We start from the raw sequence: 13,192 nt of genomic DNA on the forward strand, positions 1-13,192 counted from the left end.
GGCGCGCTCTCCAGGCAGTAGAAGTGTTAGGGAGACTTACCCAAGGTCTCCTACTGAATAGGTGCTGGCTTACTGAACAGGCAGAGCCGAGATTCGAACCCTGGTCTCCTGTGTCAGAAGCAGAGCCCTTAACCATTACACCATCCAGCCACCCATAGGGTACACGAACCTAGCATCTGATGATTACATATGGATCCTCCTATAGAAATACACTCTCTGCTTGGCTGAATGGCAAGTCAAGTGCTTAATTATGGGCCTACCGCTATTCCTAGCATGGAACTGTGCCTGCACAAGGACTGTCTGTACAGAATTCACACCCTTACTTGAAACTATCACAAATGATAATTTTCAAATCACAGAAGTAAAATGTTTGTGTGAAGTTTTGCTTTGTTAATGTTTCCCTTAGTTTGTTTATGGACAGATTTCGGGTTGGATACAACTTAATGTAATGTGCAATTCCTTGACTTTACCCATGGTTCTGAATAGTAAAAAGTGTTTACTGTTGCATAGGTCAATGGGAAAAATTACCCTCAGGCTAAACTGCTGTTGGGTCAGATGGGAGCACTTCATCCAGCAAACAGACTTGCAGCTTATATTACGCACAGACTACGGCCCAGCCTGCTATCCTTGTCCAAAAGCAAGGAAGCCACTGCAAAGGCAAAAGCTAAGGACGCTTTACCAGAATCTTCAGCAGCAGCTGGGAATTTGAAAGACATCATCGAAATAGCAGATGCTTCACCGCAAATGAAGACAAGTATGTATATACGTGGCATGAGTAAAATTTACTTTAATTTTGAGAAATGTTAAACTCCAGCGTTGTTACTTGTATGTTTGCGCAAATCTTGACCATTCATTTTAATTATATTATGTATTTCTATAGCGCCGACATCTTCTGCAGCACTGTACAGAGTACATGCTGGTATCACTAACTGTCCCTCAGGGGGGCTCACAATCTAATTCCTACCATAGTCATATGTCCATTGTAGTCTAGGGCAATTTAAGAGGTAAGACAATTAATTTATCTGTATGTTTTTGGAACGTGGGAGGAAGCCAGAGTGCCCAGAGGAAACCCACACCGACACAGTGCTGCCCATTGGAACTAAATGATCATGACAACCAGCATCTTCTTACTACAAGCTCTAATACTCAACTGATGCAATTCTACCTGCCATACATCTATTGACCCCCACCACATACATAAATATACACACTGCCAGTGGCATTAAATTAGGTGAGCATACGAGCTCAACGTGACCACTTCCCTTTAATCAAGTAAAAGGAGACTGGAAACACCAGAGGATGGTGTGCTGCAAGGAAGGAAGGAAGTTTGGTTTGTAGCCAGGGCTGAATACTTCCAGAAACTTGCTGCAGCAATTGCAACAAAAATCAAAATGGTGGTCCCAGAAGGACTTGCCTACTGGCTTTGTTGGATTGAATAGATGACACAAAGGAAGAAAAAAACCCTTGTTCACCAGGCACTTGCAGTTGGCTAGGGGATGTTTAAAGACCACTTTTCCCCATCAGAGATGGCCTCCTTCCTTCACTTGCAGGGCATCCTCTATGACTGAAATAAGTAGGGTGCCCATAAGCAAAGTTGGGGGGGGGGGGTTGTGCTCATTAGTAGCCCCCATACCTGCATGTGGGAGTTTTTATATCCACATTAACCTCTTGAGGACTGTACATAGTTAAATCTAGGCTATGCTTGTGGCTCTTTAAGCCTGACTCCGCATAAATGTAACTTTTCAGACTCCCATGCACGCGACACGATCGAGCATGCCCTAATGACAGCTGAGTCCTGTGCACTGTTCAGGAGCCAATTCCATTGGTTCCTTAACCTGTGATCACTGTGTAACAATCACAGTAATCGCAACTAAAAAAAATAAATAAAAGGATACCTGAGGTGACGTGATGACATAGACATCTGTATGTACAGTGCCAAGCACACAAATAACTAGGCTATGTTCCTTTTTTTCTTTCTCTGTCTGAAAGAGTTAAAGAGAATCTGTACTCTAATATTCTTACAATAAAAAGCATACCATTCTATTCATTATTTTCTCCTGTGCCCCTCTGCTGTTTCTGCCACTCTCTGCTGCAATCCTGGCTTGTAATTAACAGTTTTAGGCAGTGTTTACAAACAAACTAACCAGCTTCTAATAGGCTCAGCTAAGCATAGTGTGTGAGTCATTCAGAGTGTGCAGGGGGCCTGCAGAGGGTGTGTATCGCTTCTACCAATCACAAGCAGCCCTGCACATTCCACACAATCAAGCCTTAGCCCGACAAACAGGACAGAGGAAAGATACATTGATTTATTACAGAGACAGTGCAGTTAGGAAAGACTGCAGTAAGCCAGAGCAGATTAGAACAGGCATAGGAACTTATAGGATAGAAGAACTAAGGCTGAAACATTTGTTAGAGTCTCTTTAAACATCAGATATGTAAGTGGCAGTTCCTGTCTGAGTCAGGACTGAGTCAGACTACGGTGGAACCCTCACTGATAAGAAATTACAACTATGAAACACTTTCCTAGCAGAAAATGGCTTCTGAGAGCAGGAGAGGGATAAAAAGGGCCAGTAGTTCATAGATTTTAGCTCTGGCATACTTCAATGGATGTGCCACTGAGCAAAAACTATAAAACAAAACAAGTAAAACTTGAAAAGTAGATTTAAATATAAAATAAAATTGTGGGATATCTTAAAAAGTTATTTTTAGGAGAAGGAAGATTGATACAATTGTTTATTTCATTAGTTTATTTTCACCTCGGGTGTCCTCAGGAGGTTAATGAACCCAAACAAACTTTGTTTTATTAAATGAAACAAACCATTTATATGAAACAAACCAATTCAAATTGTTAAATGTTTTGTGCCATTAAACATCAGATTCTTTGAAGTCTTATGCTGGGCATACACTGTAAGTTTTTTTTTTTTTGTTTGTTATCAATTGAGCCGCTGATGGCTCGATTGATAATATCAGACGTGTCCGATGAGCCGGCGGATCGATTCTGCGCTCGATCCCCGCGGGCGACAATAGCGGAAAACCAGTGGAAGATAAGGAAGCGCACGCGGGGACGCAGCGGGAGTCGATCCGACGGCTAATCGAGCCGCAAAAACGACCCGTGTATGCCCAGCATTAAAGAGGAACTGTAGTGAAAATAACATAACCAATAAAATGCCTTATTTTTCACAATATTCACTTATAAATTATTTAGTCAGTGTTTGCCCATTGTAAAATCTTTCCTTTCTGTGATTTTCATTCTGAAATTTATCACTGGTCGTGACTTCTTTAGTTCTGCCAGGTGATCTGTGCGGAATGTTCGTTACTGAGAGTTCTATGCACAGATATCAGCCATACAGACATCCCTAACGATCTATGAGAGAAATGGGAAAGATTGCCAATGGGAAAGGCTACTGACTGGACTGAAGTTTATTTCTAGGTTAAAGTTCCTCTTTAACCAGCTGCGGACGGCCACAGATTGGTGGCGGGTCCGCAGCGCTCTTGTTCCTCCGCAACACGTGCGTCATCTCGCGAGGAACGAGATTGTGCGCAGCAGACCCCGGCCATCAGCCTGCCAGCCAATGATCTGTGCTGGCAGGCTGTTTATATTATTAATCAGCTATTTTAGTATTTATATAGCACCAACATCTTATGCAGCACTGTACAGAGTATATTGCCTTGTCACTAACTGTCCCTCGGAGGTGCTCACAATACAAAATGTTGGTCTTTTTTTAACTAATAAAAACTATAAAAGTACAGTAGCAGCAATCAAAACCACCACCGAAAGTAAGCTCTGTGTGAGAATAGGAGGTAAAATTCATTTGAGCAATAAACCGTTAAAGTTTTGAAGTGTCGAATTGTAAAAAGTGGCCTGGTCACTATGGGGTATAAACCTCTGGTGCTCAAGTGGTTAAACTAGTCCTTACATTTGTTACTGAAAGGTAGGGCATGGTGCTGTGTTGGAGATTTGGACTGGAACATGCTTGTATGGATGAAAGGCTAACTTGGCTCATCAAACTACCACCCCCTATGGCACTTGTAAACCACCGGGAGGAGCGGTAATCGGTACAGGCACACTGTCAGTCTACTTTAAATGAGCTACTGTTAAAAAAAAAAACGTACAAGTAATACTTATGAAAAACACTCCAAACAGCTAAGCTGTTATGAATCGATTAATTGTTAAAACTAAATGAGCTCCTAGATGTCTAATTTCATGTATGTTTGTGCTTTTAATTATGCGCAAAAATGAACAAAAAATCTAATGCAAGGGGTCATGAGAGAAGATCAAGTCAACAAAATGTGAAAAGCTGGCATTGAAAACACCAGATAATGTAGTGCAGCAGGACACGGTCAGATTATGCCTGTGAGGCCAGCCTCTTTTGTGTGGTCTTCATTAGTGATCGCCGTGCCTAATGCTGGGTACCCACGGTGCGATTTTCCGACCTGGTTGTTTTTTCCGCTCAATTCTCTTATCTTCACTAATGTTTATCTTTTTCCATTCACTTTCTATGCGAAATCGCACGCAGAATCAATCGGGAGTAATATCGGACGTGAGGGATTTTATCAATCAGATCCATCTATCGCACGGAAAATCGTACCGTGTGTACCCAGCATAAAAGAACTTATGGAGAAACGTGATTTGTTTGCTCAGCTAAAAGATTTGCAAAGCTCTGATTTGCCGTGATCACATTCTGCTTTATTTAGCACATGATTTACTAGCAAATCGGAGACTTGCAGATCTATCACCTGACCAAAATGATCACCTGACCAAAATTATCACATGCTTCTCCATGAGTTCTCCTAGACACGACCATCACGATTATTCATTTGTCACAGTGAAGTTGTTGATCTTCTTACTCTGCAGGTGTGCAGTCCACACCCAGTGCTGCCTGCAATCAAGTTGTCAAGGGTGATGCTGGAAATCAACGGCAGAAAAGTGCTCGAGTCAAATCATCTGAGCCTCCACGCTTGCTGTTGCCAAAGTTGCATACTCAGTTACCTCCTCTAGTACTCACCTCTACACCAATATCATCAAACAGTCAAGTTTCTACTCCAGTATCATCAAACAGTCAAGTCTCTGTTCAGGTTTCTTCTGTGAATGTGGTACCGTCTACTCCACCACTTTCAGCTGCCGCTGTTTCACCCCCTAAAAAACAGGTTCCTCTTTCACCTACACCTATGTTGGGTGTCCCCAAGCTAATAGCAAGAGACTGTTCTCCCACCGTGTCTTCAGCTGTAGTACCTACATCACCATCTTCAAATAACACCAACACTTTATCATCTGGTTCGCCTGTTCAGGAACCTGTTGCAATACCACCTCCAGCCTTGATCAGAGCTCCATGCCCACCAGCCACTTCTTCAAATAACCCTGGTACCAATAAAAGTCTTGCTGCTTCAGTGGCGACAAGTTTGGTTGCTTCAGCCAGTTTGCCAACAATAGGGATGGTTGGTTCTCCAGGTAGAACACCAACAGTAACATTAAGAGGCGGTAAGAGATTTTTTTTATTAACTTGTGTGAATTTTATAAACCTACTGTGCTCTGTACAAAGATGTAACTGAAGACGATTGTACCAGTGTTAGGCCTCTTTTCCACAAGCAGCTGACGTCTGTAAATTCACAGTCTGTAAGCTGCCACTGTCCACCATTCGGGCACTTGCTAGTGCTCAGCACAGGTGCACCCCCCTCATATAGTAGACACAACATAAGAAGTTTTTTCGCCGCAGTGTAACGCTGCGTTACCAAACGATGCCATTCAGCTGCATGTAATTGCAGCACAATGGCGGCCGTGGTCAGCAGCTGGGAAGCGGAACTGCTTGTTAAAGTGGACCCGAGCTCTTGCAAAGAACAGACTGAAAACTGTTCATTCCGCATAGAAATAGGCTGCACTGAGCTGTGTTTATTTGTTTAGTTACAGTTGAATGTATCTGGTGTGTAATCAGTAGGCATGAGTCACAGCCTTCAGCATTCCCTGTACAAAAAAGACAAAGTTCATCCAGTCATTTTCAGGGCTTTAGGGGGGCGAGATTTCTGTGCATTGTAACAAAGATTTTTTTTTCCTCAATTGTTTTCATACTGTGCCTAATCTTTTAGAGCAGAGGAAGTTCTGAGCTCAGATCCACTTTAAGCTGCCCATGGAAAAAGAGTCCTCAAGGAATGAGTGGTCAGTGCTGTAAGTGCATTTCAGCTGACCATGACCACATTCCTAGAATGCAATGAAAAAGGGGACAGGATGTTCTTAAGTTGAGAGACTATTAAAGAGTCTGAAGCCTTAAAAAATATAAGGTCATAGCTGAAACGCCACATTCCCACGGCAGAACAACCTATTTATACCCCAAAGTCGTCCCCCCCCCCCCCCCCCCCAAATCCCGGAGCAAAACTCCACGACTTTCCAGGTCATGGATTTTGCTGCCCGGGGGATGCAGAGCTTTGCGCTGTAGCTCTGCTTCTGCTGGAATCTATATCCGTCTCTCCCCCCGCGGAGAGGCAGAGATTGACTCCAGCAGCCAGAGCTAATGCACAAAGCTCTGCCTCTACCAGGAAGCTATCCCCGAATTTTGCCCCAGGGATTTGGGCGGTATAAAGACATCATTCTGTTATGGGAATGCAGCGTTTCAGCTATGATCTTATTGCTGAAGAGTATTGGCAAGTACCGGTAATACGATATTTTTGAAGGCTTCAGACTCTATTTTTAAAGGGACTCAGTGCAGGGACTCAGAGCAGTGCACTAACTATGGAAAGATGCATATCATTTTGAAGCTCTGTTTCTCCTCCTTCCAATGATATATAAACCGCCGCTCCTACGCCTTTTAGTTTTCGCTATTTTCGCGATCGAGATTGCGGCAATTTCGATCGCAAAAAACTAAAAGGCGTAGGGCGGCGGTTTATATATCATTGAAAAGAAGAGAAAGAGAGCTTCAAAATAATATGCCATACTTTATGCACTTTTTGGAGTCCAGCATTGTATTACACAGGACGACACTTTCCCCAGTGTCGGCAGCTCCATTGAGCACAATGCAATGAAATACAAGGAACCCAGGGGAATATAATTACAAACCTCATGCTGGTAGGTGTGAGGATATGATTAATTAGTTGTGGGTATGCTTAAATGCATACCCACAGGCACTGCTCGGAGTCCCTTTAAGGGAACATTGCAGTAAAAAAAATAATAAAAATGGCATCATTTAGGGTCTGTATGTTTGTAGCTACTTTTGTGTTTCAGTTCTAATATAATTAGAGACTTACTTTGATGTAGATCAACAGATGTTGGAAAAGATCAGTGCTGGTCACGTAATATTCTTGGCGTTAGTCGAGTTGGAACCCAACTACCTTTTGGTCTTGTGGATAATCCATGTAACACGTCACACCCACTAAAGCCATGACTCTGCATTCACAACCAGTTTCATTTCCTAAACCTTTATTACATTTATCATAAAAAGAATCCCTCTACCATGAGTAAATGCTGTTGTATCATTTGATTTACAGATGGAGTTCTGAAACCCATTTATATATACAGCGTAGCAAAACCATAATACAGTAAGAGGGGTAGCTTGAGGTTCACACCTCAATGTTCACCCCAGACATTTTTTTCTACTGGGTGGCATGAAAAAGTAGCTGGGTGGGGCGTGACGGGGAATGAAGGGGTGGAGCAACTCTACTCACAGCATAGGAGGAAGACGAGGAGGCAAGCTGATGACAGCCGGGTGTTTAACAAAATTACTCTGCTGAGCTGAATCCTGGACTTTACAGGGCTGATAGCAGCGTAGCGGGAGGAAAACACGCTTTCCCCATTGATCTCAGGTACACTTTCCAGGACATCATGAGTTTATTACAAAAACCTCTCTCTGCAGTAGCCTGCATGAGACTGGAGATTGCTGAAAGGTTAATTAACAGTGTGATTTCAGTGTGTCGGTACAACAGTTGTGGATTGTATTATACAATACGATAACATTTCTATAGCGCTTTTCTCCCATAGGACTCAAAGCGCTTAGGCTCTCTCAGATTCAGTAATTAGTAGGATGAAGTATTCACACAACAAAAGTTATATTTCTGCAAATGCCAGACTGAACAGGTGGGTTTTCAGTCTGGATTTAAACACGTCCAGGGATGGGGCTGTCCTGATCTGTTGAGGTAAGGAGTTCCAAAACGTAGGGGCAGCATGACAGAAGGCTCTAGGACCAAAAGTTTCTAAGTGGACTCTGGGTATGACTAGATTATTAGAACCTGTGGATCTGAGAATGCGGGGATTGCTACGCAGCTGTAACATATCTTTAATGTATCCAGGGCCTACATTATTCAGGAATTTAAATGTCAGTAGGCCGATCTTGAATAGGACCCTCCATTCTATAGGTAGCCAGTGAAGGGAATGCAGGACTGGCGTTATGTGGCAGTGACGGGGTTGGTTGGTTAGCTTTGGTAGGTTGTATTACTTCATCACCTAGCAGCAGATTTTTGATTTGTTTTGTTCCCAGTCCAGAGTTATTGAATAGCTTGTGAGAGCTCACTGGAGATGCCTTAAAGGAAACCAGAGCTCCTGAAAATAAAGTTTTATACATACCTGGGGCTTCCTCCAGCCTCATAAGTTCGGATCGCTCCCACATCGCCGTCCTCCACTGTATGCAGCTTCAGGAACCGGGTCCCGTCACTTCTGTCAGTTGTGGCCAGTCTGACGTAAGAGAAGTGCGCTGTTTGCTTATCTCTCCAGCAGCCGCCGACCCTGACTGGCTGAAATGACGGGACCGGATACCGAAGCTGCAGACAGCAGAGGACGGCGGCTTGGGAGTGATCCAAGCTTTTGGGGCTGGAGGAAGCCCCAGGTATGTATAAAACTTTTAATTTTCGGGAGCTCTGGTACACTTTAAGTAAATCAGGCCCCTTAAGAATTCTGCACTTGTTTTGAAAGAAAGGTTTAAGGGGGTACTTTAGAGTCATACTTTTTTACTTTAACTTTTTTTGTTTGTTTGTTTTTAAACCATTTTCATAGGCTGTCCTTGAACTAGGCTTTTAAACATGCCCACTCTGAATCTCAGCATGAACTAGTTAGGTGAAAAACAGTCACAGCAGGGCTTTGCCGCCTCCTCATTTTCCTTCAGGCTATGTACTTCTTACAAGGCAAAATTACATGGAGTTCAGTAAAACCGAAGCAACAGTGTGCTGCTGGCTGCACTTTGTGTGCTATACTGCTATGTCCTTCTGATTCATACACTCCTGTCACAGAAGTTTTAGTTATACAGTTTGGAATCTTCTCTCGCTGTCTAGATTAGAAGTGCATCAATATTTTGATATCTTCTGTTTCATAAGTTTTTCATAGGGAAATTTTGCTAAACTATTTTAAGGAACATTTAGTTGCAGCATTGGGTTGAATCAGCAGTACAGGTAGTCCCTGGCTTCCGAGCAGTCAACATACAAATGAATTACGAAAGCTGCAACCTCCCAGAGTGGCGTGGGTATATCATTGTAAGTGTAAACCAGGCACAAGGGGATGTGGAGTAGCACAGAGGAGGCAGAAGGGCAAGGGGATGGCAGGGGACGCAAATTGGGCAAATTGTTCATGGGGGCACTGGAGGAAAAAGGGGACACAATGGGAGCAGTGGAGGCACAGGGCGACAGTTGGGGGGAGGGGGGGGGGGTACAGCAAAGGTACAGAGGTGGACGCTGGTGGCACAGTGTTTAGACTGGTCCAAGATTCAGGTTAAGAACGAGCCTATACTCCCCATCTTTTTCTTTAACTGGGGAGAACCTGTATTGATTTTTACTTAAAGCAACCGGTTCTATCAGAGTGCTGCGCAATTTTATTCTTTTCTGGATGGCAAGAGCTTTTTTTTTCCCTGGTTCATTGTACTGTAATTTGAGAAGGTGTCAGCAGCCCTAGTAAGCATTCAACAATCTCCCAACGCCAGATTCAGGCAGACAAGACCAATCCATTACAGATCTAGAATACTTCGAGCCGACCTGAACTCAGAACTCCCTCTCTGCTCTATAAGCAACAGCATAATAACCTTTAATTATAGACAACCTAAAAAAGAAAATTTATACATACCTGGGGCTTCCTCCAGACCCTTGCAAGCTGATCAGTCCTTCGCCACCTTCCTCTGCTGCCTCCATTCTCCACTTTGGGTCTTGGTAAGTGAGCCAGTTGGCGCAGTCCGGCCATGCACTCCCCCATCGGGCTCTCTTGGCTGGGAGCGTTCTATGCGCGGCCGGGTCGGGCACTGTGCTCTGATTCACTTACTAAGACCCGTAGCGGAGAATGGAGACAGCGAAGGAGGACAGCGAGTGACTGATTGGTGTGCTGGGGGGAAGCCCCAGGTATGTATAAATTTTCTTTTTTTAGGTCTTCTCAGGTTCTCTTAAAAGCATCTGCGAAAAAACACACTATGCCAGGAAAAAAAAAACCACATATATAAGTAGATAACTACTTGATCTACTTACATAAGAGATGTATTGTACTGTCCACATTCTGATTTCAGTGAATTTTATATAGTAGATTAAGAGAATTCTGTTTCAGGCATTTGCCATCTTGAATTCCCTTTTACTGAAGCCAATACTGATGTCATTTCCTCCCTTAGTTTCTTTTTTCCTAGGATCTGCTCTGTCATAGCTTGCTTTGTAAACATGTGAGCACAGCAAGATTTCAGCCTCTTGTCACACTGAACTGCCCTTGTCCAATCAGTGAGGAGCAGGAATGCGGGAGGGTAGATAACAAGCTTCCTCCTCGGCATTGTACCAAATAGAGCCAGTCTGACTGAGAGAAGATTTATTACAGCAGAAACTTTTCTGATTAGATTGGGATGCTTGAAATGCAGCTTGAGGCCTGGAACCCACTAGAGCGGTGTTTTTTTGTTTTTTGAGCGTTTAGGGAGCGCTTTCAATCGCTAGCGATTACCCTAAACGCTCTGCTAATGTAAATGGATGAATGGATGTGACCGATTCCTCTACAGCAATTGCGATTAAGGAAATCGCAGGACATGCAGCATTTTGGGAGCGTTTCCATTGTAATGAATTGTATAGGAGCAGGGAAATCGCTCGCAAAACGCTATCACAAATCTCTAGCGATAGCATGTTGTGCTTTCTAGTGGGTTCCAGGCCTAAGGCTGCATAATAAAATAAACACAGAGCTGTTCAAATGGAATTTCATTTTGTGGCTGACAATCCCTCTTTTAGAGCCCGTTCAGACTGCACGCGTTTCCAGACACGGTTTGGGCTGTACGGTCCAGGAACGCATGCTGCACGCAGATTTTGCAAAAACGCGCGGCTGTCCCATATACTTTTCAGTGATGGGATCAGCCACGCAATGCATACAAACGCGGATGGTGTGCGCTCGTACGCGTTGCGTTCCGCATGCGTGGCCGTCCGCGTTTTGAAATGTGAACCGGCCCTAAAGAAAAACATTTCTTTTGTTACCGCTGACACAAATCCTGCAATACATCTGCAGTTTGTCTACATCCTGCTTTCATGGAAGCAGACATATGGTTACCCTCCTCTGCTTACAAATGAGCTCTCTGCCGTGGCAGTCAGACACCTACAACTTATGCTTAGTCACAGATGAGGGGGAATCAGACAGGCTTATCTCTATATGCAGGGTGCATTTCTAAATGTTTTCCTTCGGTCTGTCCTGTGCAAGAGTTCAGGTCAACTTTCAGTGTTCTCTTGATGTATTGTTGCTTGAATTCTTCATCAGATTACCTTCTTGCATTAACCGTACTGTTAATTGTAGCAATAGAAAAGGCAGAATCTTAGGCCACATACACACATCAGACCGTAGTCTTTGGAAAATGAAAGATCACCGACCAATTTTACCCTCTTCCATGTAGTATGAGAGCCATACCTACACAGTCTATTCTATTGTGCTGAACTCCCCATCAGACAGAAATCTTTGCAAGATGCTGCACACAAAGATGCTGTACACATGCAACAGATCAGTATCTGCAAAAGATCTGTTCCTGCCAAAGATCCGTTCCTGCAAATTGCATTCATAGTCTATGATATCTGCAGATCCTCATACACACCTTGTTTAACTGACATTCATCTGCAGATCAGATCCACCAGGATGGATTTTCAGATCTGCAGATGATTGTCTGATCTGCAGATAAATGTCAGTTAAACAAGGGGTGTATGATGATCTACAGATCTCATAGACTATGAATGCATTTTGCAGGAACAGATCTTTTGTGTCTGTACAGCATCTGTGTGTACAGCATCTGTGTGTGCAGCATCTTGCAAATAATTTTTTTCTGATGGGGAGTTCAGCTCCATAGAAAAGACTGTGAAGGTATGGCTCTCATACTACATGAAGGGTGGTAAGATTAGGTCTGTGATCTTTCATTTTCAAAAGACTATAGTCTATGTGTGTATGAGCCTTAACAGAGGATTAAGAAGTTTGGTAACCTTATGCTATGCTCTAAGATTACCATCCCTGGAGAGCTGATAGAATAATCATTCCAGTCTTCTCTCAGCCTAACATTATGTTTTTGTAACACAAAAGCCATTAGAGAACGCTATATGTAACAGTCGGATACCCACTAAGCCTGTAAAGTTAATAATTTAGTTTTGTCGGTTTAGTGTGTCGCGTGATAATTTTAGAAGTTTTTATTAAATTAATATTTTCATAAAAAATCCTTACCAGCGTTTTACGAAACAATGTATTGTGTGCACTTTCTGAACAGAAAAAAAAGTGCTAATACCCCAAATTACAAATGGCTGGATAGTGTAATGGTTAAGGGCTCTGCCTCTGACACAGGAGACCTGGGTTCAAATCTCGGCTCTGCCTGTTCAGTAAGCCAGCACCTATTTCAGTAAGGAGTTTCTTGGGCAAGTCTCTTTAACACTGCTACTGCCTACTGAGTGCGCTTTGAGTCCGCCAGGAGAAAAGCGCGATATAAATGTTATTTGTCTTGTCTTGTCTAGTGGCTGCCTCGCAAGCGCTTTGAGTCCGACAGGAGAAAGGCGCTATAGAAATACTGCCATTATTATTAACAAGTCACCTGCTCATCCGTATTCTGCGTAAATGATGGCCCTATAATGATTTTGTCATTTGTGAGGATGTGCATCGCAAATAAGCCGACCGGCGTATAAGCAGGGGTACCACCCACTTTTCCCTCAAAAACCAGGAAAAGTGATTGACTCGTGTATAAGCCCCTTCCCAGTATAGCCCCCAGTACAAGTCAGCACCCCTCCCCATGGCCAAATGTGCCACAAGGGTGAT

The 13,192-nt window shown here is 43.3% G+C and overlaps 1 protein-coding gene across 2 annotated transcripts in view; it reads left to right on the plus strand.

Moving 5' to 3' along the window:
• MGA (MAX dimerization protein MGA) overlaps positions 1–13,192 on the plus strand; it is a 124,322-nt gene that overhangs the window by 79,736 nt on the left and 31,394 nt on the right. For both annotated transcript variants that reach the window (XM_068254300.1, XM_068254299.1), the window contains exons 14-15: positions 511–754; positions 4,856–5,479. In XM_068254300.1, coding sequence (XP_068110401.1) covers positions 511–754; positions 4,856–5,479 — 868 coding nt within the window. The remainder of the gene's footprint in view (positions 1–510; positions 755–4,855; positions 5,480–13,192) is intronic.

This window comes from Hyperolius riggenbachi, chromosome 9 (assembly GCF_040937935.1).
Source record: "Hyperolius riggenbachi isolate aHypRig1 chromosome 9, aHypRig1.pri, whole genome shotgun sequence".
NCBI lineage: Eukaryota > Metazoa > Chordata > Amphibia > Anura > Hyperoliidae > Hyperolius > Hyperolius riggenbachi.